The sequence below is a fragment of the Phyllostomus discolor genome, chromosome 8 (assembly GCF_004126475.2).
Source record: "Phyllostomus discolor isolate MPI-MPIP mPhyDis1 chromosome 8, mPhyDis1.pri.v3, whole genome shotgun sequence".
NCBI classification, from domain to species: domain Eukaryota; kingdom Metazoa; phylum Chordata; class Mammalia; order Chiroptera; family Phyllostomidae; genus Phyllostomus; species Phyllostomus discolor.
In genome coordinates, this window is record NC_040910.2 from 51,536,394 (window position 1) to 51,563,150 (window position 26,757).

General features: G+C 60.2%; 2 protein-coding genes across 6 annotated transcripts; both read right to left on the reverse strand.

Annotated features, from left to right (window-relative positions):
• Positions 1-790: 790 nt before the first annotated feature.
• NUDT18 (nudix hydrolase 18) lies at positions 791-3,720 on the reverse strand. The gene is made up of 3 exons (XM_028520479.2): positions 3,156-3,720; positions 2,036-2,249; positions 791-1,795 (listed from the first exon to the last, which is right to left on the reverse strand). Exons 1-3 carry the CDS (start codon positions 3,315-3,317, stop codon positions 1,200-1,202), a joined length of 972 nt encoding a protein of 323 aa, XP_028376280.1. The 5' UTR covers positions 3,318-3,720; the 3' UTR covers positions 791-1,199.
• Positions 3,721-7,847: 4,127 nt separating this feature from the next.
• On the reverse strand, positions 7,848-25,181 carry HR (HR lysine demethylase and nuclear receptor corepressor). 5 transcript variants are annotated; one of them, XM_036032663.1, is made up of 21 exons: positions 25,061-25,180; positions 23,369-23,619; positions 22,231-22,840; positions 20,378-21,028; positions 18,902-19,691; positions 17,455-17,605; positions 17,190-17,377; positions 15,662-15,829; positions 14,784-14,873; positions 14,493-14,608; positions 13,571-13,652; positions 13,020-13,183; positions 12,664-12,903; positions 12,310-12,475; positions 12,069-12,138; positions 11,738-11,868; positions 11,499-11,618; positions 11,285-11,400; positions 9,285-9,449; positions 8,773-8,901; positions 7,848-8,569 (listed from the first exon to the last, which is right to left on the reverse strand). In XM_036032663.1, exons 4-21 carry the CDS (start codon positions 20,987-20,989, stop codon positions 8,507-8,509), a joined length of 3,561 nt encoding a protein of 1,186 aa, XP_035888556.1. In that variant the 5' UTR covers positions 20,990-21,028; positions 22,231-22,840; positions 23,369-23,619; positions 25,061-25,180; the 3' UTR covers positions 7,848-8,506. The 5 variants fall into 5 exon arrangements, with proteins under 5 accessions (XP_035888556.1, XP_035888557.1, XP_028377694.1 ...); XM_036032664.1 differs by lacking the exon at positions 23,369-23,619 and adding an exon at positions 24,729-24,815; XM_028521893.2 differs by lacking the exon at positions 23,369-23,619 and having other exon boundaries at positions 15,662-15,826; positions 25,061-25,181.
• Positions 25,182-26,757: the final 1,576 nt, after the last annotated feature.

Sequence of the window (26,757 nt, forward strand, 5' to 3'; positions counted from 1 at the left end):
CTAAATACTGGGAACAAAGATCACTGCTTATGGACATGGCTGTGGACTGGGGCATCCCTCGTATACCAAGAGAAGCGAGTTGGAGTGAAAGGGTTTGGTTCCACCATTTAGGGGACACTAGTCCTCTGGGGAGACAGGAGGACTCTCTACCCGAGGCCAGAAAGACAGGATAGGGGCCTGGGTGGGGGTGGAGGCTACTGGGGTGGGAGGGGGCTCTGAGGGTCCCAGTCCTTCCCTTCAGTGCCAGAGTGTAGTTACTTCAGAAGGGAAGCCCATCATCCCAGCTCAGTTGGATCGGGATTTCAGAGGCAGGAGCACACAGTATGATTTGGCTGGGCTAAGGGGAAATAAAGGGGTTGGGTTGGGCTGGGTTTGGTTTGGGCTGGAGTTATAAAAGGGCAGAGGCAAGAGCCAGGGGCCAGCAGCATGACTGGGAGGGATCAGCTCAAACAGAAGGAAACCCAAGCAGGGCAGCTCTTTTGAGTCCTGGCCTACCTGAAGCTTCCCTGGTGGTCTCGCTGCTCAAAACCTGGACGGGATGTGGTCACATCCTACCCAGGCGGGCAAGTTGAAGAGGTTCTCAGTGGGCCTGAGACAGGCTACAGTGGACAGCACAGTAGGAGCCTGCCTGCCCAGGCCCCAGCACCCAGTAGGCCGGCTTCTGCAGTGTCAGCCTGCTGTCTGGGATGACCTGGGTGCCTGTCAGTGGGACAAGGGCAGGAACTTCTGAGGGGAGTCCCCTGCCCCTTCTTGCCCACTTTCCCCCCACAGAGACATTTAGGACGGAAGGCAAAGTAAGCGATAACCTGTTTAATCAACAAGGGGCCCGTTCCCGTGGAGTGACCTCCCCCAGCACGCCTATGTTCTAGGTTCCCAAGAATCCGGCACTGAAAATGATGAGATGTTGTCTCATGCCCACAAAGTTCTCACATCCCCTTAGGGAACAGTGCCCTCGTTGTGCCTCAGGACAACTGGGTTCTTGAGCTTTGGACTCCTTGCTTGGTAAAGGCACTGTCCCTTTTGGTGCAATGTAGGGACCTGCCCCTTGACAAGGAGAGATGGAAGTCCCCATGGGAAGATTTCCCCTGTTTGCAATATGATGAGACCCCTAGTTGCCAGCCTCCTGCCTCCCTCGGGGAGGTGAAGCCACGGTGGAGGGAGCGCAGACAGCCAGCTCCTTGTCCACTGATGGTACCTTCTTATCTATTGACGGGGACAACAGATGTTTCCTGGAGCCTCCGTAAAAGCTGGTTTTGTAGGTCTTCCTCCATCACCTTCCACCAAGAGAAGTTCTCACCCCGAACCTTTGGGGGCTCATTTTGGATACCTGGGTTCCGAAAAGCCACTGTCACCAGCACATTCAGGCAGATGCCATCCATGTGGTCCTTGCCCAGGTGCTGCAGTCCAAGCAACCCCTTGGTCTCCACTGCCAAGTGGTGCAGAGTCAGACACTCCTGCAGCAGCCGCAAGACGGCCACCTTGATGCCACCCCTCTGCTCTGTGGGGGTGAAGCCACAGGCAGCAATGGGCAAGTGAGGCACCCCCTCTGTGCCCACCAACACCCACACCGTGTGGACACTGGTAAAGGTGGCCACAAGCCGCTGACAGACCAGACTACAGGGAAGCTCTTGGGGCAGAATGAGAGGGTGCCTGGCCTGATGGCGGTACTGGGCGGCCAGCTCCACCAGGTGCAGAATGTCATGGGCTCGCAGTGGAGTGGGCAGGGAGGTTCGTGGGTACCAGCCAGCTTGCAGAGACTCTGCATCTGCCTCCTTGGAAGTCTTGAGAACTCCACCTGGGGGAGACGTGAGGACGGGGTGAGGAAAGGGTCTGCACAGACAGAAGTGCTGGGCCTGGCCAAGGAAACAGCCACCTAACCCGACACCCGGGTTAGGCCTTCTAACCCGACACTCAGGCTGGAATTGGGAGATGTCAGGCTTGTATCAGCCAGAATAGGGGCTCATCTCGCCTGAAAACGAGCTGGGGGAGCGGTGTCAATTGCTGCCTGCCCACACTGCCGCTAGGTGCGCTGTACCTGTGGGGCGAGCGAGGAACGTAAAGCGGATCCAGGAGGGGCCCCGCTCCTCCACAGACAGCAAGGTCAGAGGCTCACAGTGCAGCCCGGCCTCTTCCTTCACCTCCCGCTGCAGTGCCTCCACAATGGTCTCCCCAGGCTCCATTCTCCCTGCCGGCAGGTACCACGACCCATGGCACTCTTTCTTGGCCTCCTGGATCAGCAGCACCTCATCCTGAGGGGAGAGAGATGATCTGCACCCCCACACATCCAGGCTGGGGGCTCCAAAGGAGGGGCACAGCCAGCAGCCTTTCCTTGCCCGGGGCCGGGTCATATATTAAACACAGTCACCCAGTTCCCCCTTACTGATGGACACCCTCAAACTGTTGAGCTCTCCTGGGGACCTGCCCTTGCATGGCTGCCAGCTGTAGCTGTCCCTCTCTGCAAAGTACCCCTTTGCATTCAGACTTCATTGCAGAAAGGGGCTAATAATCCTGGGAGCTGCTTCAGGGGCTGGGGATCGGGCCCTCGAGTCAGGGCCATGCGTTCTGCTTTGTCTGCATATGTCACGGTATCTCTCACCTCCCCTGTGGTTTATAAAGTGCTGTGGCCTGTCCTCACACTGGAGTCTGGGCTTTGAAATGTGCCCCCACCCCATATGACTCCTACCTACGCCCTTGGCCCCTTCTAGCTGTTGTCACAGCAACTTGTGCTAAGATCAGCATCAAAAAGAGCATTGCACAGGGGTGAGAAAATCTGAGTGTATGCGCAGGTTGTGCCATCACTGCCCGTGGGTCACAGAGTAGGTCTCTGCAATGCTTAACTGATCTTTAAGAGAGACCACTCCACCAAGGCAGGCACTGTGCTGGCTAGATTCTGGGAAAACGGAGAGGGAGTAAGCCCTCCCCACAAGGAACTGAGGCCTAGTGGGATGAGACAGACAGGCTCCTGGACTGGGTTTCTCCTCTGTGCATCTGGCAATCGCAGGGTTGGGCGCATCAGGCTCAGATGTCAGTGTGACAGTGCTTTGCAAAACTGGGAAACGCCGCCCACAAATAATTGGTGGCAGCTGCCGGTAGGTCCTCTGTCCCCATGGCCTGGTTGCGCGTTCCGAGGTGGGGGCTGGCGGGTGGACGCTCACCTGCTCGTTGAGACACACGGCCAGCACTACGTAGCAGACGTTCCTCCGTAGTCGCACAGGTGCCAGCAGCTCCCCAGCGGGCTCCGAGTCACAGCTGAGCACGCACAGCCCATGGCCCCCCAGCACCGCCGCCAGCTCCCCCTCCAGGCCTTCCGAGGCCATCTGGTGCCCTGGAAGACGGCGGCCGTGGTCCACAGACCCGCCGAGCCAGATAAGATGCGACGTGGGGCAGCCAGTGGTGCGTGGCCTGGCCCCCGAGGACTCGCACCGGGCGTGCTAGCGAACACGGAAGCGCCAGCGACTCCCGGCCGCTGATAGGCTGCGCGTCCCCGCGGCTTGTCGGGATTGGCTAGCCTGGCTGGTCACCGCGGAGGCGGGACCAATCCGTAAGGGGACCGCACGCAGCGCCAGGCAACTTGGACCCGCCAGGCTTTGGCTTCCCTGTTTCTCCTCGCCCTCTGCAGCCGCCAGCCTCGCTACTTTCTCCAGCAAGCACTGGTCTGCGCTGGTTCTTACGGTTACGTCAACCTGCCTGCAGGCTGTGGAGCTCCACGGTGGCAAGCAACGGTGATGTCACAACAAGCCTGATAACGTCAAGGAGGCCTGGGGCCCCGGCTGGAGCCCATTGTCCAGCTTTTGTCATAAACATACCAGTTCATTGCCCGAAATGATCACTTCCCAAATAACCTCGTTTTTCACCAAAACTGTACTGAATGTCACAGTAGCAGGGGTACACAGCTCTTGCCGTGGAGGAGATTCTGATCTAGTTAGGAAAGTAGATAAAGTTATAATAAAAAGTCAACTCAGGGTTATAAGCCAAGTGCTAACTGATTGGACAGGAGATGTAGTAGTGCTCACAGGAGGGAGGGGTCAGGGCTGGGATCTGGAATGACAAGGTGGGGCTGGCGATGGGAGGACGGGTATTTGGGGCAGAGAGAGCACTGGGAACCGTATCCCGGCTCCCTGCCCACAACATTTCCCCTGCAGTTGCAAGCCTTCTATCCCATGTCCTGAGAACCCTGGGAGGGCAGGTGCCAGGTCCTGCTCTGTCATCTCTCTTGCCCCCACACCCAGCTGGCTGGGCCCGCTGCACCGAGAGCAGGGTGTGGGCTTTGGCGGGCTCCCGGCTCTCTCCCAGCCTGACCTTTCCTCCTCAGGGCTTCCTTTGACCTCCTCTCAGGACAGAAAGGCAGGGCCAGCTGGAGTGAGGTTGTGAAGTCAGCCAAGTCTGGGATCTTCCTCAGGCCTCCCCTTTCCCTCCTGCTGGCTTCATGCACCTCCCTTTCTGGGGGACAGTCGCTTGGTGGAGCAGACAGGGAATTGGATTTGGAGCCAGATGCCAGGCCTCTGCTCACTATCTGGTTCTGTGTCCCTGCATAAGTGGTGGGCCTCAGTTTCCTCATCTGTAGGGTAGGCTCACAACAGCTCTCCCTTCACAGGGTTCTTGGGAGGTGAGACATCATGGGAGGAGCTCCGTGGGCTGGTCAGCATAAGTCACCTCCCCAGGCAGCCCAGCAATCCCCCGTGGGCAACCCTGGCCACAGCATTTGTTGCCACAACACAAAGGCCCACTCTCATGAAATGTGCCTTCAGAGCTGCCGTGGAACTGGACTACGCTCAGGAAACCCAGCCAGACCAGGTCTGCCTGCTGAGGCCCTTCCTTCTCACACACTGAACGACAAGATCCCTGAAGGCAGGGCCCAGGGTTAGGCTGTGGGGGACTCCCAGGGGCCCACCATCTTCTGAGGCATGTAGTGAGCATGGCAGCCCCCAGCCCCAGTCCTCTTGCCACTCAAACAGCTGAGCTCATGGGGCTCAGAGTCAGGACCCCAGGACTACAGAGCACCTTGTCAACATAGTTTCTGTGTGTGTATGTGTGTCCCCCAATTTTCCCATCTGTGAAGTGGGGACAGGGTTGGTCCCAGACTGCTTTCTGCCTCCCGGGGATGATTTGAGAGAGAATGAGGTCATGTCTGGGCAAGGCTCTGAGAGCCTCAGAGGCAGCCTAAGATAAACACCAGACGGCCCGACTACCTAGCAGAGCGAAGACTGCAAGCAGCCGCAGTTCCACTCCCCTGTGACCACTGGGGAAAGCACTCCTCTCCCCTGAAGTGGACCCGGTCACCTCTGCCATGAGGAGCACATGTGCCCACATGACAGCCAACCGTCAACTGTGAAGGATGCAAGGGCAGGTGTGCCAGCCCTTCCCAAGAGCTGAGGGAGACAACCGAAGCAGACATTCTGTGGTCTTTGGGAGGAAGAGAGCACACCCCAGATGGAGGCAGAGAGGCCCTGAGGCAGAATGGGAAGAGCTGAGGAGCTCCACGGGGCTGAGACAGAAACCCGTCAAGTTTGCTCTGCTCCCTCCATTTCCAGAGAGGAAAGAGAGCTTGTTGATGGGGGTGGCTGTGCAGTGGCGTGGACCAGAGTGTCCACATAGTATAGTGGCCACAGGAGCAAGACCTGAGCCAGCCATTGCAGGCCATGTGGGCCCACATGTGCTTGTGAGCCCGTGTGCAGAAAGGCAGTGTGGGCCGTCTCGGAAACAGGGACAGGCAGGCAGGCTGGGGCAAGGGTGTCTGTGATGCTAGAGTCGGTCACAGAGCAGCAAACCCTGTCCCTTGTCACAGTGGGAAGGGTAAGGAGGGCAGTAGCTGCAGGTGTGGGGAGGTGTAGGGAGTTCCAACCTGCACTCTGCCACCAGCTTGCCATGCCCTTGGGGGAACCACATCTACCCTCTAGGTCATAGTAAGTTGCAGGCATAGCTGGATCCTGAAACAGAGAAGGGACATTCACTGAACACTGGTGAATCCCCATAGAGTACTGCTTACTTAATAGTGTTTAGTTCTGATCACTGTGTCATGGTGTGCACCATGTCGACACCAGAGGAAGCCGCTGGAGGGTCCCTGGGAACCACCTGTACTTTGTAAGTTGACTGTAAACCTAGTCATCTCAAAATCATGAGGCTAAAAAATGTACTTCATCAGAAAAAAGAAAAAGGCAACATTGAATATATATACCCAAGGTTACTTCCAACACTAAGGGTGTGCCTCTGTGCTGTCAGGGTGGCAGCGGGGCTGCGGGGAAAGGGGGACAGTGGGGCTGCTGGGAAAAGCAGGCACCCGAAGGGCAGGGCTGCACGAGGCGAGGTGGGGGACCAGCTGAGCTCCAAGAGGAAGAGGGCCACCGAGTGCCTCAAGTCTCAGGACCAGTCCTCACCTGAACCAGCCTGACTCCTGGTCCAGACCTGGGACATTTGGTCCATCTGGAGGATGCTGGGATCTGCCATGAAGGGGGAGGGGCCGGGAAGGACTGTGGGGAACAACGGGGCCCAGCAACAGGGCCCCCTTCCTTCCTTCCTTGTCTTCTTGGAAGAAGGACCCTGTGTTGGGTGCTCTGGGGTGATATCAGGACAAGGCTATAGAGGGTGAAGTGTAGGCAGGGTCACTCAGTGCCACTTGGAACAGGAGGAGCTATAAAGTGCTTATACTGGGAAGAGCACAGAGAAGACAACAAAGCCGTCTGCAGAGGCCGTTGCTCCCTAAGACTCTAATGCAGATGAGGCGGCCGGAGTCAGGACACTTGGTCCGAATCCCAGTTCTGCCACTGAAATTGCAGTGTGACCTTGGGTGACTCATTTACCCCCGGCCTGCCTGTTTCCTCTTCCGCAGAATGGAAATAAAGAATAGCTCCCTCAAAGTCATGATCGGGGTTAAATGAGGTCACTTACATGCAAACAGTGGCATGCTAAAGTGTAGGAGTGTCTTAATTGTTTTTGTTTTTGTTTTTCTATCACATGGAAAAATGGAAATAACCTAGTTTTGCAGACAATGGAGAAATCTAATTTTTTTAAAAATGAGGGGTGGCTATGTAAATCACGGCAAAGCCACTTAAAGAAATATAAGCAGTCATTAATAATGAAGGTTAGGTAGCAACACAGAAAATGATCACAACAGTGCTTGTTAAAAGAAAACAAAACAAATAAAAGCATACCAACTCAACTATGTGTAAAACAGATCCTTGGGGAAAATTCTAGAAGGAAATACACCAAAATACTACCAATGGTTGAGTTGGGGGTGAGTAGAGGTGGGCTTACAGGTGACTTTTCTTATTTTCTAAATGTTCTGAAAGTATATTAAATTTATTTAAAAAATTTTATTTCATTAAAAAAAACACATTTCCCGAACCACTGCAGAAAAATTAGGTATGACGAGCAGGAGCATGCTGGGGCCGAGATGCACCAGGGGAGGGGAGCGAGGGCAGAACCAGCCAGCAGGCTGGGGAGGGGGCTGGGCTGCCAACTGTCTCGGTGGCAGGCCACGCCCTGGGCAAGGGCTCTCCTGGACCACACTCCCGGAGCTGCAGGTCAGATCAGATGGGAGAGATGGGGTGGCCCAGAGCTCTCCGAAGGTGGGGGAGGGCTAGGACTCTAGGCACCTTGTGGCTGTGCCTCAGGGTTCTGCCTCGCTGTCATGGTGGCATCAGGAGCATCCTAAGGGGCAGCTCCCCAGAAGGCTTCATCTGCTCCTCAGTGCGAGGGAGGGGCCCAGGCCCAGGGAAGAAGAGCGGGCGGGGTGTTTGTGCACACCCCCTCAGGGACAGCCTCAGTTCTGCCCACCGGGTTCCACTTCCACGTCCCCCTTCCCTCCCAATCCACGGGCCTGCAGGAGCAGGGCCAACCACGCTGGCAGCTTTCACAAAACAACAGACTTTAATGGAAAATGGGAACGTGAGCAGGTGAGCGGAGGCAGCGGCGACAGGGCCTCACCCCCCGTCATTTCCTTTGGCCAAACCTAGGTATCGTCCTGAGGCGCTCCCTCCCCACACTTCACGGCTCTCCCTCGGGCAAGAGGGCAGGCGCTCGGCGGGGGGCCCCTTGTCCAGCAGGCCTGCAGTGCAGTGGGCGCCCAGAGCCGCGTGAGGAGGTGGGTAGTGTAAAAGAGCTTGGCACAGGTGGGACAGCAGGGGATGAGGCAGCAGAAGGTGTTGCTTAAGCCAGAGTGATTCCCAAAGTACCCCAAGGAAGGGCTGTTTGTCTCCTGGGCTGAGAAGCAGGGGTCGGAGGGACTCTGTCGCCCCCAACGTGGGCCTGGTGCCATGGAGAAGGGCAAAAGGGCAGAGCAGATGCCAGCCTGAGAAGGGCAGGTGGGAGCTTTGGTGGCACTGTGGTTGTTGGCTTTAGGGCCCAGGCCAGGGGCGGGGAACAGGGTGCCCTGCCAGTGCCCAGAGTGGTGCTTGTGGAATTGACCAAAAGTCCCCAAGTCCCCATTGTCATTCTCTCCTTATGCTGTGCCTGAGCTGAGCACCTGGTCTACCTGCCCCCTCCCCTACCCCAGACACCTGGGATGCCCTTATTTAGCCTCCTGCAATGTTCCCACAGCCACCTTCACTGCTTGGAACACAGCCCAGTCCATCTAGGAGAAAGAGAGAGGACAAGGAGTTCACAGCCACAGTCGGAGGCTCTCCCCACCCAGAACGCCCTTCCCGGGCCCAGCCTAGCTGCTTGCTTAGCGCAAGGCTAGGTCTGCTTTGCTACGCCAGCTGCCAACTGTCTCGGTGGCAGCTGTGCCACGGGTGGACTTGGGCACACTGGCTTCTTGGCCAGTTTCATACTCACCTGGGCATAAAGCAGGCGGCAGTCAGGGGACAGGCTGGGTCCCTGGTGGCAGAGCTGAGCAGAGAGGGCAGAGGTCTCCGGGGACAAGAAGTGCTGAGTGACACTCACTGTGCTTACCAGGCCCTGCACCTGTGCCAGGAAGGAGGTAAGCAGGAGGGTCAGTGGAGACTTGGGATCACACCTCCGCCCACTGCCCAGCTTGGCCCTTCGCATAATGACCCCACCCAGCTCTCAGAAAACAGCTGGATCCAACACCAGCATCCCAAAGGGCATGGTCAAAACCAGGCCAAGGGGATGCCAGAGATGGCACCAAGCCCGCACCCAGGGACCCAAAGCCAGTTCAAGAAGACTGCCACTATGGAAGTGTGGCTTCCTGCCCTGCCTAGCGCTCCGTGTCCCCTGAAAGGAATAAGGCTGGAACAGGTGGGGGGGATGGGTGTCACTGTGCTACTGTTCCTGCTGCTCCTGACGCTGAGCTCTCCACAGGGTTCGGCGGCCCACCGGGGAAGCACCTGGTGGGGGGCCCCCGCAGGGACCAGCACAGCCTCTCCCGGGGCCTGCAGCAGGGTCCAGCAGCTCACACCCCACTCCTCCCGCAGGCGCCGCCGCAGCCCTGCATCCAAGTAGCAGCTGCCTGGGCTGCCAGGCTCCAGGCTGCCTGCCCCAGCCGGACACACCTCAAAGAAGAGAAAGGGGAGTGAGTGAGTGAGGACGGGGCGTGGACTTCCCAAACTGTGAGGGTGCTGGGAAGAGCTGAGGCGTTCAAGTCTAGAAGGGCAAGCAGGGGCGGACCTGGGAGGAAAAGAAAGGGGCTGGGGGGTGAGGGGCTGGCAGACTGGAGGCTGGGCTGAAAGGAGCTTAGAGGAAAGGATTAAGGCTCTGAGGTCAGGGGATCTAAATCTCTGCTTTCCTGAGGCCAGGAACCTTGAAGAGCTCGTGTCCCAGGCCCCGGGCACTGTCCTCCCTCACTCAGACATAGCCCCTTCTCCAAAACCCAGGAAGACACCCTGCATAGTCCAGCTCATGAACTTCCTACACTGAGAGCTGGATTCTAGTGAGCATCCTGAACTGTCCTAAATTGTAGGTGATTAGGCAGTTGCATGTTCCTGGAGAGACCTTCCAAATTCTTCTAAGACCCCAGATTCAGAAGAGGCATGGCCACGAGAAGTCCTGCTCCCCAGTGGGTGTGGGTGGGCACAGCTGGGGCAGGGGTGGGGGGCACTTTACCAATTAAACCACAGCAGGGAGCTCCGTGGACAGACAAGGACTGGCAGAGGCCAGAGAAGGAGATGCCCAGGGCACACCTGCTGAGGTGACTGCCAGCATCACACTCCAACCGGCCACCTCCAGCTAGGACCCCAGCAATGGTTCCTAGGCTCAGGGCTTAGGGCTCAGGGCTCTAAGATGACCATGGGAAGTGGGGAGGCTGCTGAGCCTTGTTGGACCCGAGGGTAGCCCCAGGCAGGTGCTAAGGCTCCTTTGCTCCCCAAAGTTCAAGTCCATCCTGGGGGTAGAGGAGTGTTTCCCAGGCCACCCAGTGAGAATACATCCCTCAGACCTTCCCCATGAGTCATGGGGTGTGGCCATATGGGACTGCCCAGAGCTGGCCACACCCAGGCCAGACGAGGCCACGTGTGTATGAAGGGGCGCCCCTGTCTGCTCCCCTCTGCAGAGGCATTCCAGCACCTGCGTGTGCATCCGCAGACCTGTGTGTGTCGCCGACACGTCTGCATATGTGTGCACCTGTGGGTGGGGCAGTGGTGACAGCTACACTGACGTCTGCATGACTGTGTGTGACATGTGCCTTAGCAGGGGTGATACTTGGTGGACATCTTTCCCCAGGACAATCAGAGCTCAGCTGGACTTTGGAAGCCCTGGACCCGCCCTAACCTCAACACTGGCCCCAGCCCCCTGGACCTTCCTGCCCCTCAGCCTGGTCCAGTCTCTCCCTGCCATACCCATGGCCTCCCTCAGCCCTTACTTGCTAACACCCCAAGAAGCTAACACTGCTCGTGAGATGTCAATGACTTAAGGGTGAGCAGAAGGTGGGCAATTCAGATGGGCTTCCCTTTGCCCATGAAGGGGAGGCTGCCTGCCCCAGGGAAGAGCACAGGGTGGTAGTCTGGGGTGGGAACAACCAGAAGCTCAGGGCCCAGCTCCACCACTCAGCCTCAGTTTTCCCGTCTGAAAAATGGGAAAGCAGCAGAACCTACCTCTCGTGGCAGTTGTGACGACTGGCTGAGGTGACGCGCTTCAGGGCCCCAGCACAGTGCCCAGCCTATGGCCACACCCACTTTCGTTTCATCACTGGCTCCCCACCCAACACCCCCTCTTGCCATGCGCCCCACCGCATGGCCCTCAGCCCCCCTGCTCTGCACCTGCCTGCTCCCCTGAGGGGGTGGGGAGCAGGGGACGAACACAGACAGGGAGAGTGTCTGGGGCTGGAGTCCCCGCTGCCAGGGAGCAGGGGGCCCGCACAGTGGAAGGGACAGGCTCCCGGCTCCCTCCTCACCATCTGGAGAAAACGGCGGATGCGCTGGGCGTCCTGTGCTCGGAACACATGCCACACGCTGCTGACCTGGCTGCCCGGAGACCAGAGCCCTTCCCCATCCAGGCCTGAGAGGAAGTCTGAGGGAGAAAGCCGGCTCAGGGGTGCCCAGGGCAGGCAGACACAGAACCCCCCACCTGCAGCTTGTCCCCACCCCTGCTTTGGGCTGAGGGCCCACCTTTCTGTGCACGATGCCAGGCAGGCAGTGGGGCTTCAGCACGCACCAGCACACTGACCAGATCTGTCACCTCCACACAGAGGTTCTTGGTCCCCAGGTGCCCACGGTGTGGGCTCACACCTGCAGGGAGGCAGAGAAAGGACAACTGGGAACAGGTCCTAGAGCCCTGGCACAGACGTACAGACACAGAGAGGAGGAGAATGGGAGCAGGAATGGGAAGGAGCAGAGGGGACGCTTACCGTAGGCTGCACACAGCTGGGGCTCCAGTGCACACAGGGCGGGGCCCGGTGGGAGGTAGGAAGCCAGGTTGAGTTTCCCATGTAGGGCACAGTACTCTGGGAGGGGCAGGCTGGCAGCCAGGTTCTCCAGCCTGTGAGGGAGGTCATGCCCGGCAGGCTCAACCCAAGCACCAGAGACCCCATCAAAGGCCCCCACTACTGGGCAACTGCCAGAGGCAAGCACAGTGTGCCTACGGTCACAGGTGGGGGTAAGCGGGAGAGAAGGGGTGGCGAGGGGCCAGTGGCAGGTGGGAGTGAGGGAGGGTGGGCCAGCCCGAGGTACCACACATACCTGCTGGTGTCCTCGTCCTGCAGAGCTCTGTGCAGCAGGAGGACCGAGCCCTCGGATGACTTGGGTCGAACTAGGAGGAGACACAGACAGCCCACTGCCCAGAGGCCCAGCCCCCTGCACAGCAACGCAGCCCTGTGTTTGCCCTAGGCTCTGCTTCCAGCTGCCCCCAAGTTTCCTGGGAACTCCACCGCCACCCCGCTCTGGCTCCCAGTGCCCTCCACCCCACACCCAAGATACTTACTCTCAGGCCGGGAGAATCCATCCCAGAAGGCCGCGCTGCCCAGGTTTGTGGGCTGAGGGGGCCCAAGGTGGGCCATCACCTTCACCTGGCCTCCGAGCACCTCAAGAGCCTCTGTGCCCCACAGGCTGCCTTGCAAAGTCCTCTGGATCCCTGACACCAGCACAGGCTGTCGTGGGGGGAAACGGGGACACAGGAGAATGCAGGGACTGCCAACACAGTGGAGCTGGGGTGTCTCTCAGAGGTTGCCAGGCCATCCCTGTAAGCGATGGGCCAGGTCTGTCTGGGCCTGGGGATGGAGTCCCCGAGGCTGAGCAAGGCCGGGAGAGCTGGGAGTGGGGAGGGGAAGAGCCTCACCTGGCCCTGCCTCCAGTGCTCCTGGAACAGGTGGAAGCCTCGCCACCGAGGCCTGGGCTCCTGCAGCCACAGCAAAGCCCCTGGTGGAGGCAACCTGGGACGAATTGGCGAGAGGGGCAGGCCCAGACCCTTTCGCAGGGCCGGCCCCGCCCGCAGGCCAGGCCCCAGGGCTTTCTCCTGGATCTTCCGTTCCACTACCTGCGCAATGATGCTGTCCAGGATGTTGGTGATCCGGTCATCCTGCGGGCAGGGAGCAACAGGGACAGAGGGGCTCAGGACCTGCGGACTCACAGGGAGGACCGGCCCAGCCTCTGTCTATCCCCATCCCCCAACCCCTCCCCCAGACCCTTGCTCACACTGGGCAGGGCTGGAGTGACAGGGGCAAAAGCCATGTGTATACGCTCATGCCCCAGGCAGAGTTTGACAGCAGTGGAGGCCAGCAGCTCACAGAGAGAGGGACAAGGCAGGGACCCTCTGCTGGTTCGGCCCTCTGCAGAGGTCTCTGTGGAGTCCGGGGTCTCTGTTGAGGAGAAGACAGGGTGGCCTTCATCTGGAGGCTCCCTGGCCCACACACTCTCCTGCATCCTCCCATCTCCTGGCAGCGCTTGCTTCCTCCCGACCAGGCTGCCCGGGTCTGGACGCACTGTGCTCTCCCACGCCCACCCCCAGCTCTCCTTTGGGCAGCCAGAACCGGTCCAAAAGAGGGCCCAAAAAGGGGTCTGGCTGGAGGGAGATTGGGAAGCTTGCCCTAGATTTGATTTAGACTTACTTTCTCCGGAACACCTTGAGACGAGTGATGGCAACGTGGGGAGAGGGGCAGTTAAAATAAGCCCAATCTCTTCCGAGGCTCCCCGCCCTGGCCCAGCACCCCCAACCCAGGCTGAAAGAGGGGCAGGGGGCCACTCACCCTCTTTGATGTCCTTGGTCCTGTTGGTGTCCCCGTTGCAGGAAGGTTGTGGAGCTGGGGTGGTTTTCTCTGTCGGCTCCTTCTGTTAAACCCATCCACCACCCCCAATCCAACCAGAGATTAAAAAATGGCAAATGCAACTCAATCCAATTCAACCCACATGTATTAACAATGGGCTCTTGTAAGTCTTAAATTGCATTTACAAGGAGTAAAAGGTTATATGGTAGAATGTTAGGTGGTAAGAAGTTGCTCGTGGAATTCTACATGCGGTGTGGTCTAAAGTACACTAGAACAGACTTGAAGGAACAGGCAGGCAAACCACTGATGGCAAAATGACCACGGTGGCATTATAGGCCACTGTCCTTTTCTGTCTTATACTTGTCTATATTTTCCAAATTTTCCACCATGGGTACGTAGCATGGTGTCTGGCATGCAAAATGCATTCAACAAACTATTTCTTGAGTAACTAACTTGTATATCAAAAACACAAGCTTCATAAAAGTTTTGCAAAATGCACATTGAACACCGGCTATGTGTTAGGTGCAGGGATACTGAGAAGCTGAACCAACGCTTCACTGACAGGGGCGTGTGCCTGGGACGTGGGGAGATGGGACAGGAAAGCAAGCAGCTGTAGAATGACATGGCAGGTGCTAGGCTGGCACACGCACAAAGCGGGTAGGAGCTCCGGGGCACAGTGAGGACTCCTGCTGGGCAGGATGCAGGCTGGGGGGAAGTGGGACAGATGCTGGCACTGGGCCATGGAGCCTCACCCCCAGGGGAGGGTGGGAAGTAGCCTGATGTCCCGTTTCATTTGTATGGAAAGAAAGGGGCCAAACCCCGCCAAGGCGAGGAATTTGCAGACACACTGCATCCTGGAGCCCACCTGGGGCTAGTACTCTGTGATCTGTCCCATGCTTCTTACCTGCTGGCTCCCATCTCCAGGGACCCACATCTGGGCATCAGCTTGGCAGGGACAGTGCCCCCGGATGTCAAACTTGACCCAGACCTGGTGCATCGCGGTGCTCAGTTCTGCCAGTGCTGGAGGTGGGAGGGGAGATGGAGTGTGTCCGTGAGCGCAGGCAGGAGGCAGCTCTGTGCTGCTTGAGCTCGCCAATCAGGAGGGCACGACATTGGGCTGAGGGACATCCCAGCAGGAACCTGGTCTCCCCCAGGACCTGCCCCTGCTCGCCTCCAGCCCTCCGAGATGGCTCACCCTGGCTGGAGACAAACTGAGTGAGCATCAAGGAAGAAGCACGGTGCCCAGCCTCGGGGGCACACTCCTCTGCGCACTGCTCCGGAGAGCCTGCGGGGAGGAAGGGCAAAGCTGAAGGTCTGGAAGCCAAGGCAAGCCCGGGGGCAGGTCAGGGAAGAAGAGCAAGAGCACCGATATCTAATCAGGGGGCTTGACAATCAATAAAATTGTCGATAAATCGATAAAATGTGGCCTTTCTGGGACATGTGGGTTCAAGTGACACGGGATCCTTTGCTTGTGGAACGCAAAGACTTTAATATGCTGAAATGAGTTGTAAAACTCCAAAACGTAGAATACATAGAAACGTAGATTGTTCTGAACGTTTTGACCCTGGAACTCTTTTTGGCCATGTCTATTAGAACAATGGGAAATTTCAAGCCCTCAGGTGGCCCAGTAGAGCCAAGGAAGAGAAAGCTGAGAACCATGAAAAGAACAGGACTTGGAATCAGGAGCCCTGAGCCTAAATCTTGAGCCCAAAGCTTGGAAGTTGTGACTTTGGACGAGTGACTTAACCTCCCTGAGTTTTCTTATCTGGAAAATGGAGGCAAAAATACCCACCTCACAGCGCTGTAAGGGTTAAAGAGGTGCAAGCAGACAGAGTGGGAGGCACAGAGTAGGCACTCGACTCCGTTTAAGGGTGGGCAAGGACACGGGCGTGGCCCTGTGATCTGGGGAGAGGGAAAGGTCTGCTCTAGGGGGCACTGGGCGGGCGCTGATGCTGGGGCTGGGGAGGGAGGCTTTCTAGGAGAGAAGCAGCCAACAACGGCCACAGACCTTAGAGCAGCCCTTCCGAGCCCCAGTCCCTGCCCTCCCACCCTCGGGCCCTGCTCCTTCCCTACCTGCTTTCTCCCTGGCCCTCCCAGCACCTGCCATGCGACCACAGGCTGCACATAGCCGGTGGCTGCAGCGAGGGCATCTCCAATGGGTGTTGAAGAGTCCGTGGTGGCAGCGGCTACAGCAACCTGGAATGCCTGGGCTGTCCTCTGTCGTGGCTGGCCCCTGGCCTGCTGCCCATGAACAGGGAGAGGACAGGGTCAGAGAGGGCTCACGCCACAGGCCCCATCTGAGGTCCTTGTGTGGCAGGCCTGCAGGCAGGGCTGGGGAGAAGCAGGAACGGTTTCTCCGAGCGCCATCCCAGAAGGGAGCCAGGCCCCTCACAGCCCCTGATGTGACAGCCCCTGTCAAGAACCTCCTGGAAGCACCACTGGGTCCAGACAAGCCTCTCAGGGAAGGTGCAGGCCCCACCTCGCCAGTTCCTGCCCCATGGATTTCCCCTCCGACCCCAAATTACCAACCCACACCACTTCCAGCACGTTTCTGCACCCACCCCGTCCCTCCTGAGCTGGCTTTCTTCAGAGGATTCTGCTTCAGGAGAGGAAAGCTTACAAGGTCGTGCCTTCCCTCAACCAGAGTTTCCAACTGGGCTCTTATTGGTAGGCTCAAGGATGCCAGTGAGCCAATGTTCACTTATTCATTCAACAAACACCACGTCCTGTCCTGGGCTAGCCTACTCAGGACTTGGCGCTTGCCCACCCGGCGCTCACATTCGAAGGGCAGACGGGCCCATAAACACAGCAATGATGAAGCACCACAGGGTGGGTGCTAGGGTGTGAGAATGAAACGGAAGGCCGAGGGTGGGGTGTGAGGCCCACAAACGGGCCTGAGTGATGAGTAAGTTTTCATTCACTGGGTGGAAAGGGAGGGGAAGGGCCTTCCAGGCAGAAGGAACACAGAGCACCGAGGCCAGAGGGAGTGGACAAGCCCGCGTGAGCTGGGAAGGACGTGCAGGCCGGACGCTGATGTGGTCTGTCGGGAATCCGGGTTCAGGGAGTGGCAGGGGCTGATGGAAGAGGATGGGGACTGGACTATCCGGGACAATAAGGAGCCACCAATAGGCCTCCACCCAGAAGTGAGGGACAACGGGTTATGTTTTCCCAAACACATTGCCCTCCAGGTGCCATGAAATGGATGCAGGAGGTATCCTGGGGCCAGAGGGGCTCTGCAGTCTCAAACAGCAGCCCAAAGCCCAGCAGCCTCCTGGGCCCTGAGCTTCGCCACCCAGCAGGCCTTCCTTATGCACCCCCACCTTCGAGTGTTCTTACAGACACTAGGCACTCAGTCTTGTTTCATATCAAGCCCCGAAGCTCTTAGACGGCTGGGCTGGACCAGGTTTTACACCCTCCCAACCTCCCCCACCAGGCCAGAAACTTCAGAAAACATGGTGCCTGAGAGCCTTAGCTGGAATAAGGGCAAAGCAGGACCGACAGTGCTGGTGGGAGGGAGGGGTTCGCACTCAGAGGTCTCCATGCCCCTTGTGAAAGCAGCAGGCTCTCCCAGGGGCCCCAGTGCCTTGTGGGTGCTGCTCACCTTCCCGCTGGGCCCAGGCCAGGGCCTCCCGCTCCCTCCGCAGCAGGCGGCACAGCCGGTCCCCCAAACCACTCAGCAGGTGCTTGGCAAGGCCTATGCTGAGCCCGGCCTTTGGGCCAGATCCTCCTCCCTCCTCGGAGCCCGCTGCCGTATCCTCCTCCTGCTGCTGCTCCCCTCCCTGAGACCATCTGGAGACAGGGAGGCAGAAGGTGAGGAGGGAGCCCTGAGTGGGAGGATGTGGGGACCTCCACGGGCAAGGGCTCACCTGGGCACTTGCCGCAAGTGGCTGGCCAGCTCTCCCACCTCTCCTGCTGCCTGGGCGCAGCTCGGGCATTGGGCAGCGCCTGCAGGGGGTGCGGAGCAGGGTGCATCCTGATGTCCTGAGTCCTGGAGGTTGGCCCTGCCTTCTCGGGGTCCTGAGGGGACAAGGCAGCTGGTCAAGAGTCTGGACCTCCCTGGGCTCATGCTAAACCCCAGGCCCTGCCTTGGCACCCAGCTGTCCCCATGCAGAACCAGCCCAGTCCTTAGATCCAGGCCCATGAGGCCTGACTTGGAACCAGTGAGAGTGGACCAGGCAGCTAGAAGCTTCACAAAAAAAGGCTGCAAGAGGAGCTTGGCAACAGCCTGACGTGACTGATAGGCCTCGAGGAGCGTCAGGGGCCCTGAGCCCGGGGCCAGGGCAGCAGCGGTGATGGTCCTAACACAGGTGCGGGGTCCAGCCAGTGTAGACTTTGGACAGCTCCGCCGTGGGCTTAGCAATGCCGCTGGCTGTGTGACAATGTGAGGAGACAATCCCAGCGTGGACGGAGGGCACCAGAAGGTGAGAAGGCCAGAGAGTTTCAACATAGGCCACAGGTGCGGTAACCCAAGACGGTTAAGAGACCAACAACTTCCCAGTCCAGGCACAGGCCTAGGGGAGCGTGGACAGGACCCATAGCCAGGTACAGGGTGCTGGGGCAAGGCTGCTGTGAGTCGGCATCCAGAGCTGAGAGTCCAGGGGCCTCTCCGGGGAACTGAGAACCTAAGGTGATCCCGAAAAACCAAGGCCAAGGCCTGCAGCACCAGGCGCCCCCTACAAAGGGCACAGGGTGACAGAGGGGCACAGGATGTGCCCACGGCCCTAGCACTGGCAGAGTCCCGACTGAGCGTCCATGACCCAGATGGCTAGGAGAGCAGCTGTTTGTTCCCGAGGCAGGACAGGGGCCCTTCCGGAGAGACAGCCCTCCAGGCGGGGTTTGTGGCGCAGACAACCGTAAAGGTGAATGGTGATGGGGCACTCCCTGCCAGGAACTCTTCAAAGCCTTTTCTATGGATGATATCATTTAATCTTTGTGGCAGTCTATGACGCGGGTGTCCTCTTTATCTCCTTTTACAGATGAAGAAACTGAGGCACAGAGAGGCGAGGCAACCAGCCCAAGATCAAGGTCATGCAGCCACCAGTCAGCAGAGTCAGGAGCCGGGCACTGGGACTCCAGAGCCCAGGCTCTGAACCATGTCATTACACCGCCGCCTGCACCATGGCTTGGGAGGAGGCTGACAGAAATAGAAGCCACTTGCTTGAAGGCTCTGGCCTGGAGATGCTGAAGAACTCCCAACAGATGCTGGAACAGTCCGCTCTTGAAGGACCTGCTGACCCCACCTCCTTGCAAAGCTCCCAGCCTAGCTGCCCCCTCCCAAGGAGGTCCCCGGCAGCCCCTCCCCTGCCTCCTTACCTCTGTGGTCTTCACACTGTTGGGCCTCCGCCTTGTTCCCCAATGACAAGTCCGGGACATCCTGCCGACCTCTGGCCCTTTGCCCTGCACTGCTTGGGAAAGGGTCAGCGGGGCGCTTGGCAGCGGGGCTGCCAGCCACTCCCTGGACCTCAGGGCTGCTTGCCCGTTTGTGGGCCCGGAGAGGGGCGGCTGGGCTCTCCTCGTCCCCGGGGCAGTCGCCAGGGCACCCAAACTGCTCAGAGTGTCTTGTGAGCCACGTCTTCTTCAGCTTGGTGTGGTGGCTGGGCAGGCAGGCCCTGGGACCAGAGACCCTGTTTGCGTCCTCGTTGGATTCACTGGCTCCCCTGCTCCCTCCTTCCAGGCCCTCCTGGCACTTCCCACAGGGGCCAAAGCCTCCATCTCCAGCAGGTGGGTGGGATGAGCAACAGGCCCTCTGGGTAGTAAGAGGCCCGGGAGAGGGGCACCTTGGTGTGGCTGATGGCCCCAGCTGGTACCCAAGGCCCCCACTCCCCGGTACAGTCCAGACATTGCCAAGAGTATGAACCAGGCCTGGGGGGCAAGTAGGCCAGGGGGCCCGGGGAACGGTGTCTGGATGTCCCAGGAGAAGGGGGCAAAGATTCTGATGCCGGCCAGGGCCTGTCTCTCCATCCCGCTGGTGGAGTGGGGGGCACTCTGCCTCCCCACTTCTTTGGAGAGGCCCACCAGGGGCTAAGCCCAGCAACCCTGGTTCCACAGTTGCCAATGGCTCCTTCGCCAGCCTGAGAATACTCGGATCCTTATGGTAAAAACCCTGAAGAGAGGAAAAAGGATTAAGCTAGTGCTGACTTTGGTTCCAGTGCTTAAAAAAAAACAAAACAAAACACAAGCAAACTGACCACCATCAGGTGGCCTTAAGGGTTGTAAAGATACGGAAGAACTCACATACTGGTTAATAGTCACTGCTCCCACGTGCTACCCCCCTGCCCTGGTCACCCCCAGGTCACCCCCCAGGAATTCTTAGACCTCCCCACAATCTAGCAACCGAAGGGGTACTGTCTGCCACTGCCAAATGGGCGGCCAGGACCCAGCCAGACTGCAGGATGCCCTGTACCACACTGGTTTGAAAGCAGTTTAGAGCTCAACCCTGGGCATAGGAGTTGCCTGTGGGGGAGGGGTCCTGGACTCGGGCCACGGGGCTGCCTGCACATCCTTCTCCCCGAAAGAGGGCTTTGTCTGTCCCCCTTTCTCAGAACAAGATCACATATTCCGAGGCCCAATCCCCAGGGCCTTGCTCTGAGTGGACATTGGATGAGTCAACCCTGGAAACAGCCTGAAGGCAGGGGAAGCCTAGAAGAATTGCTTGGCATTGACTTTGTCTAAGCTGACAGGCTCTGGCATCTGGGTCTTCTCATCAGAACGGAGGGGCAGTGTGACTCGACCCTGACAGGACTGCTTGAGGACCCGTGAGCTGCGTTGCATGGCCTGCTTGGCACTCACCTTGCTTCCTAAGCCGAAAGCAGAGGGCACTTTGGGCTGGCCCCCTGAGTACATCCAGGGATGTGGGGCCAGGGGCCAGTCATATGGACGCTCTGGGGGCAGGCTGGACACTAGGTAGGGTGGCAAGTAGGTGGGCACCCAGAAGGGAGCTCGTTCCAAGATCTTGGTCTCCAGAAGGAAGGGGCAGTGCAAGGGCCGGAAGGCCACAGGGTCACTTTTGGCATGGTCACTGCTATGCTCAGGAATCAGGGAGCCATAACGAGGCTGGCATGCTGACCCACAGAATGCCAATGGGTGGGTGAGCATTGCCTCTTTCCAGCGCAGCCCCTCCTTGCTGCTCAGCCAGCTGGCCTTGCTCTCCCCATTCCGGGGGCCTTCACCCTCCACTGTTGGGAGTGTGTCCTTGGGGCCCTGGGGGAAGCCAGGAGGAAGCCAGGAGTCTGGGGTGCTCAGGACACCCCTCCAGAAAGGAGCGGACTCTCCCAGGCACAATGCCCCATGGCGCAGGCCCTCTGGTGGCAGGGCATTCGGCTCCCGTCCCACGATGCCGTTCTCAGGGGCTGTCTTCTCCCAGGCTGGGCTGTCCTTCAGGAAGCTGGGCGTACTCTCCATCACTCTTCTGCCCTCATGGGGCTCTCCCAGAGGGGGTCCCTGGAGCATAACCACCAAAACATGAGCCTCTTAGGCACCTGCCCCAAGCACCCTACTGCCTGGTACAGAGTGGGCACCGCCCTGGCAACATCAAGGCGGCTCAAACCAGTAAGGCAAGTGCCAACCCACAGCTGGGCTCCACACTGCCAGCCCACGTGCGGCTTGAGGACCCACCTGGGTGGGATGCTGAGGTGCAAAAGGTCACCTCTTCCCCAGACACCTGGGAATCCACAGCTTCCTGGGCAACAGCCCCTCAGCAGAGACTGCTGTTTCTAGGGTGGCATGGCTTGAAGAGCCTACAAGCCGGTCACAAGCCATGAGGAAGGATGGGGACAAGACCCCAAAAGGTGAGCTTGGTGGAAGGCGCTGGACTGGCGACAAGAAGACTGGATCCTGGCCCTGACTCAGTCACCTGCTGTGTCACCCTGGGCAAGTCATGTCACTCCTCTGGACTGCAGTGTGCCACTGTGAAAAACAGGGCTTGGAATGTGGCGGTCTCAGAGGCCTCTTCCCACATTGCAGTCTGTTTCTGGGGCTGCTGCCTGCCCCCACCACCACCCTAGTCTCATCCAGGCTTATAGTGGTGGGAAGTATGGGCTGGGCAGGCTGGAGTCACGGGGAACCACGGGGCCAGGCTGCGGATTGGTATTTCTTCCCAAACCTGGGCAGCGCATCTCTGCCTCTTCCCAGCGCTCCACCGTTTCTCCGCTTCTGAGGCTGAGTCCCAGAGGACTGCCCCGCGCCCCCAAGGGAAGGAGAGAGCCAGCACAGAGAGGGGCGCTGAGAGGTCTCAGCTGCGATGGGTCAAGCTACCCCGTGCTGCCGGCAGTTCCAGGGCCGCCGGCGACCCGCAGTCACTGCAGGCCGGCGGGGAGAGGGCAGGAGGCGGGGAAAGCAGGCTGCGCCCCGGAGGGAGGCGAAGGAGGGAAAATTGAACGTGCGCGCACAAGATCAGGATGACAGGTGGCACCAGAGCCACAGCGCTCCCTCTTCGCGGCCCCCTGGGCCGACCAGGGGAAGCCCCAGGAGGCAGGTGGTTTTCTGGGGCCACCGTTTCCACGAGGTCCAGCCCGGTCCGGCACCCTAACTTTCGGATGTGTAGCCCAGCCTACAGGAGCACGGTGAGCTCATTCCCTGTTGCGGCTCGGGTTCAGCTCAGAGTCCCCGAAGGTGCGCTCCTGGCGCCCCCTCTCGGCACTTACCTGGGCTTCACAAGGCAGGTGCGGCTCCGGCGGCGGCGGGCGTCGGGGCCGGCACCGGGCGCCCGCTCCCCATGGGCCGACTCCGGGGCCTCCCGGCCGGCGGGCGAGGCCTGGTTCCCCGGCGCTCCGTGCTCAGCGCGCTGGCGCTCTCTCTCCCCCGGGGCGGCGGGGGCGCTCTAGGGCCGCAGGTTGGAGGGGTCAGATTCCGGGATCTGCAGGATGCGGCACACGGCGCGGATCGGCCGCACCAGCTTCTGGGCCAAGGCCGTGGGTTGCGCCATGGGACGCGGAGACTCCGTGCTGCGCCGCGGGGAGGGCCCGGCTGGGGCTAGGGAGCGGTGTCCCCGGAGGGAGAGTGGGAGCCGGGCCGGGGGGAACACGCGCCCCGGGTCGGAGACAGTCGAGTGGGGGAAAGGCCGAGGGGCAGGGGGAGGGGGTCGTGCCTGGAAGGAGGCGCCGATCCCGGGACCCAGGAGAGAGGCACCAGCGAGGGCGCAAAGCGTCTCAGCGCTGCTAATGGAGAGAGAGCGCAGCAGGACCTCTGATCGCCATCGCCAGACGCGCAACTGAGAGTGGGGAAGCTGCTCCGCCGGTTTCCTCCTCCAGCACCCTGCGGGAAACAGGAGCCCGTGATTCGGCGGCCCCGCCTGGGCCTGCCCCCTCCCAGGCCCCGGGGGCTTCCGCCAACGCCCCGGCGATGCCACCGGCTGCGCACGGGGAGAATGAGCCCTTTGTTCCCCCCTCCCCCCGCGGCACCCGGGCGCCTGCCGAGAGAGGCTCCCCGGGGGCAGCGTGCCAGCTTCCCAGCCGCCCCACCCTCCCGTGGGCCCGGCCCCGGAGCCTAGCAGGCGGGCAGCACCCCCACTCTAGGTGCCAAGCCCGGGAACTGGAGCAAAGGGCGGGAGGGGCCGGACCAGGCCACGGTGGGGCGGGGTGCCCCCCTGGGGTGCTAGAGCAGGCGGCTGGGAGGGGACAGTGCCAGAGCTGGCAGGGGCAGTCGGGTTCTCACGGGTCAGTGATGGGCGCTCTGACCCATGCCAGCCGGCCCTGTGCCTGCTGGACCACTCGCTCCTGGTCCTCTCCAGCTCTGGCACACGAGCACACCTCGCTGGCGGTGTCCGTCCTGCCTCTTCCTCACCTGTGCAAGCTGCTCTTCACCTTCTGACCCAAGCCCCCTCCTGAGGCCCAATGGTGCGGTTTCAGTGTTCACAGTTCTGGGAGGCCTGGGCTCTGACCTGTCCCTGCTCTAGGGGCCTGGGTTTCACCAAGTGTCTGGTGGGACCAGCTGAGCTCCACCACCTGCTCCGGCCTCACATTCTGGGGGTCTGCCCCGTGCCTGTTCCTAGTGCTCCGGGCCCAGCCCTGGAGAGGAGCCCATGGGAGTGGCTCCTGGGAGGGAGCAGAGAGGAGGAGAGGAAATGGGAAAGCAGGGCACCCTCCACCCGAGGAAGCATCCCGGCTCCTCCGCGGGGGTGGTTCCAGAGCACAGACACAAACAGACAGATTCAAACACACACAGACAGATTCAGACACACACAGAAACCCACACGCCCAACGGGCGCTTCCCTTCCCCTCAGGCGCCCACCTCCCACCCAGAGACTCCCCTGCCTCCCTGTGGAAGCCATCCTGGCCTGCCGTCACCCAGCCCGTGACTTGACAGAGGCAGCGGCACCCCACCCACCCCATCCCATGGCAGGGAGGAGTCCTCTGGTGCCCAGTTGGGTCCCGGGTCACAGCGCCATCCCTGGAGAGGGGAGCCAGGAGAGCCCAGAGGGAGGGAGCCTTCCTTCCAGGAGACCTGAGGGGAGCTGGGCGTCCTCTCACCAGCTAAGGGAAAGAGCAGGGTCCGGGAGAAGAGGAGGTCTTAAGGGGCCGCCCTGGGCAGGACCTGGGTCAGGTTGGAGCGGATCCCCTCTGGCCCGTCACCTCCCCCCAGAGGCCAGTTCTGTGGCTGGGCAAGCTGGTAGGGGTTGTTTACTTGACTGAGTTATTAACACTGCCTTCCTCCCCCAGTTCCCCTGAGGGGTGGCCAGACCTGAGTGTGCCAGGGGCAGTGGTTGTGCAGGGTCTGCCACGGACTGCAATCCCAAGACCCAGGCCCCGGCCTCCCACTCCCAAGCTGGCTCCAGGGTGCAGATGGGGGCTGGGATGTGCCTGTGGTCCCCTGTCTGTGTCCTCCGGCAGCTGGAGATTGTGGGAGAGTCTGGGGGGAGGCTCCTGCAGCTCAGGGCCTAGAAGAGGCTGCCCAGGGCTGGGTGGGAGCCTGGACTGTCCAGGGCCCTAAGGGCCTGTCACTGCCATGCCTACAGGGGATGGGGACTGTCCTAGGGGAGCGGGAATGGGCACCTCCCGCCACCCCACCCCAGTTGTCATGTCTGCTTTGTCAGGTCACAGACTCCAGATTAGGCCAGGACTCTCAGGACAGGGCGTCAGGACTCCAAAAGTGCCCAGGGGGTCAGAGGGGTGGGGTGGGGGAAGGAGCCCCTTTCCACCCTCACCCAGCTCCCCATCCTGCTCCACGGCCCAAGCCACAGGCCCACAGAGCCCTGGTAGCCGGCTCTTCTGTGCCTGAGGACGGAGCAGAGCTGAGGAGACATACAAAAGACACAAACACAGAGGGAAAGCCACACAATGCGTGGACACAATGCTGGGCTCGTGGACAAAGGCAAGCTGACCAGCACACCCAGACGCATGTGGGCCCACCCGGCCCCACGGTAACCCCTCACACACTGACACACGCACACACACACACTGAGACACACATTCATGCTGACAAGCACAGCAGCACTCACAAGCCAGCTGCCCTCACACTGTCCCCAGAGCCCCTTACCTGGGCAAGCACAGTGCCCCTCGGGTGGAGCAGCCCCCTGCCAAGGGGAGGGCAGCAGGCGGGGGCGGGGGAAGAAGCCCCGGAGAGTCAGGCCAAGCTGCCACTAATCCGGGCGGGGAGAGGGGGGGCACCCACGTCAGAGCGGGGACTGCCGGGTGGAGGGCATCTGAGGACATCCCCTCCCACACACGCGGCCGTCTGGGCACCTAGCCCTACTTCCCCAGCCCCTCCATCCTTCAGACAGCTGAGGCTGGCCTCCCCCCACCCCCCACCCCCCACCTTGTGGCAACGCCTGGGGTGGGGGCATGGGGGAGGGGGAATACCAGGGTGAATTCTCCCAGGACCTGGGGGGAGGGGGGAGGAAGGGAAGTGTGGTGATGCTTTGGGAGCCAGGAGGAAGCTCTGTAACAGATGCCGGCGTCCCCTCTCACCCACCCACCCACATCCCTGACCCAATTCCTCTTCCCAGTCTTTGCCTCCCCAGCGCCCTTCCCCCTCTCCCCCAACCTTCCCTTGGGGCAATCTAACCACTGGGTAGAGAGAGCTACCTTAGTCTGCCCCTGCTCAGGACCTTAGCAACTTCAGCTCCGGCCCCCAGGAACTCCTGGGCCTCCTGCCAGACTTCTGCCCCTCCCCAGTTTTGGGGGTCCCAGCCCCTGATGCTTGGCACCGGACAAGGGGACAAGGTGCAAGGGCCTAAGTGCTCCTCTCTCACCCCCCTCAAGGGTGGGGCAGTGCCAACCAGGGCTCCCCAACTCAACTCCTGGGCCACAGTTGTGTGGAAACAAGGGGTTAACCACGAGGCCACCACCCAGAGTGGCAGCTGAAAATACAGCAGTGGGGGCATGCCTGTGGAGGCTGGGGAGGGGGACCCACACGGGGTGGGGTGGGGATGAAGGTAGAGGTGGGTGGAGAGGCAAGGGGACAGAGCAGCCACCCGGAAGGTCCAAGGGATGGTGAAGCACTAGGGGGCCAGGAAGAGGAGAGGCTCCTGAGCCTCGGGGCTTGGGTGGCAATGGAGGAGGCTCTCAGAGGCAGGCAGGGTAGACGAAGAGGCTGGGGAGCAAGGGCAGGACCCTGACCCAGCGGGGCTGGTACCTGGGCCAAGCAGAGGTGTGTGCTTCTGAGGGGGCTGAACTAGGCTGCTGTGTCCTCCCACCTGGTGCCCCGCACAGAGCCCCGCACAGAGCCCCGCACATCTGTGCTTCAGGCCAGTTGGGAGCACAGCCCAGCCCTAATCCTCCTGCCTGGGGAGGCTGTGGGCAGACTGCTGGGTAATGGAAGGCTGGGGGTCGTGGGCAGGCCAGAACACAGCCTAGCTAGCCCTCCTCTGGGGGCAAGGCCAAAGAGGGTGAAGGACGGGCCAGGAGCCCCACGCAGAGGGAGGCAGGGCTGGCAGATGTCTAGTGACCCTCAGAGAGAACGGAGCAGGCTCCGAGGGAAGTCCAGCCCACACGCCACGCCCCAGTCCCAGGAGCACTCGTGGACTTGGCCAGAAGTGCCCCGGAACCTGGAATTCTCCTCATCCTTCCCCTCTGGCCCCGAGATGTCTTGGAACCCATGCGACTGCAGCCGCCGTTTGCCAGCCGCGTGTCACAGACACCCGGGCATTCTCAAGGCTCTGGGGATGGGCCTTGAGGAGACGCAGGGTGTAGAGGCAAAAGTGAGGCTGTCTGGACCTCGGGGACCTCACACTC

Coding starts and splice junctions, on each gene's coding strand:
- HR (XM_036032662.1), bottom strand. CDS start 20,989: ATGGAGAGTACGCCCAGCTTCCTGAAGGACAGCCCAGCCTGGGAGAAG. Junction 12,904..13,019: donor TCACTCCAGCCCTGCCCAGT/GTGAGCAAGGGT, acceptor CCCTGCCCGCAG/GATGACCGGATCACCAACAT. Junction 11,619..11,737: donor CCAGCTGTGTGCAGCCTACG/GTAAGCGTCCCC, acceptor GCCTCCCTGCAG/GTGTGAGCCCACACCGTGGG.
- NUDT18 (XM_028520479.2), bottom strand. CDS start 3,317: ATGGCCTCGGAAGGCCTGGAGGGGGAGCTGGCGGCGGTGCTGGGGGGC. Junction 2,250..3,155: donor CCGTGTGTCTCAACGAGCAG/GTGAGCGTCCAC, acceptor CTCTCCCCTCAG/GATGAGGTGCTGCTGATCCA. Junction 1,796..2,035: donor GTTCCTCGCTCGCCCCACAG/GTACAGCGCACC, acceptor CGTCTCCCCCAG/GTGGAGTTCTCAAGACTTCC.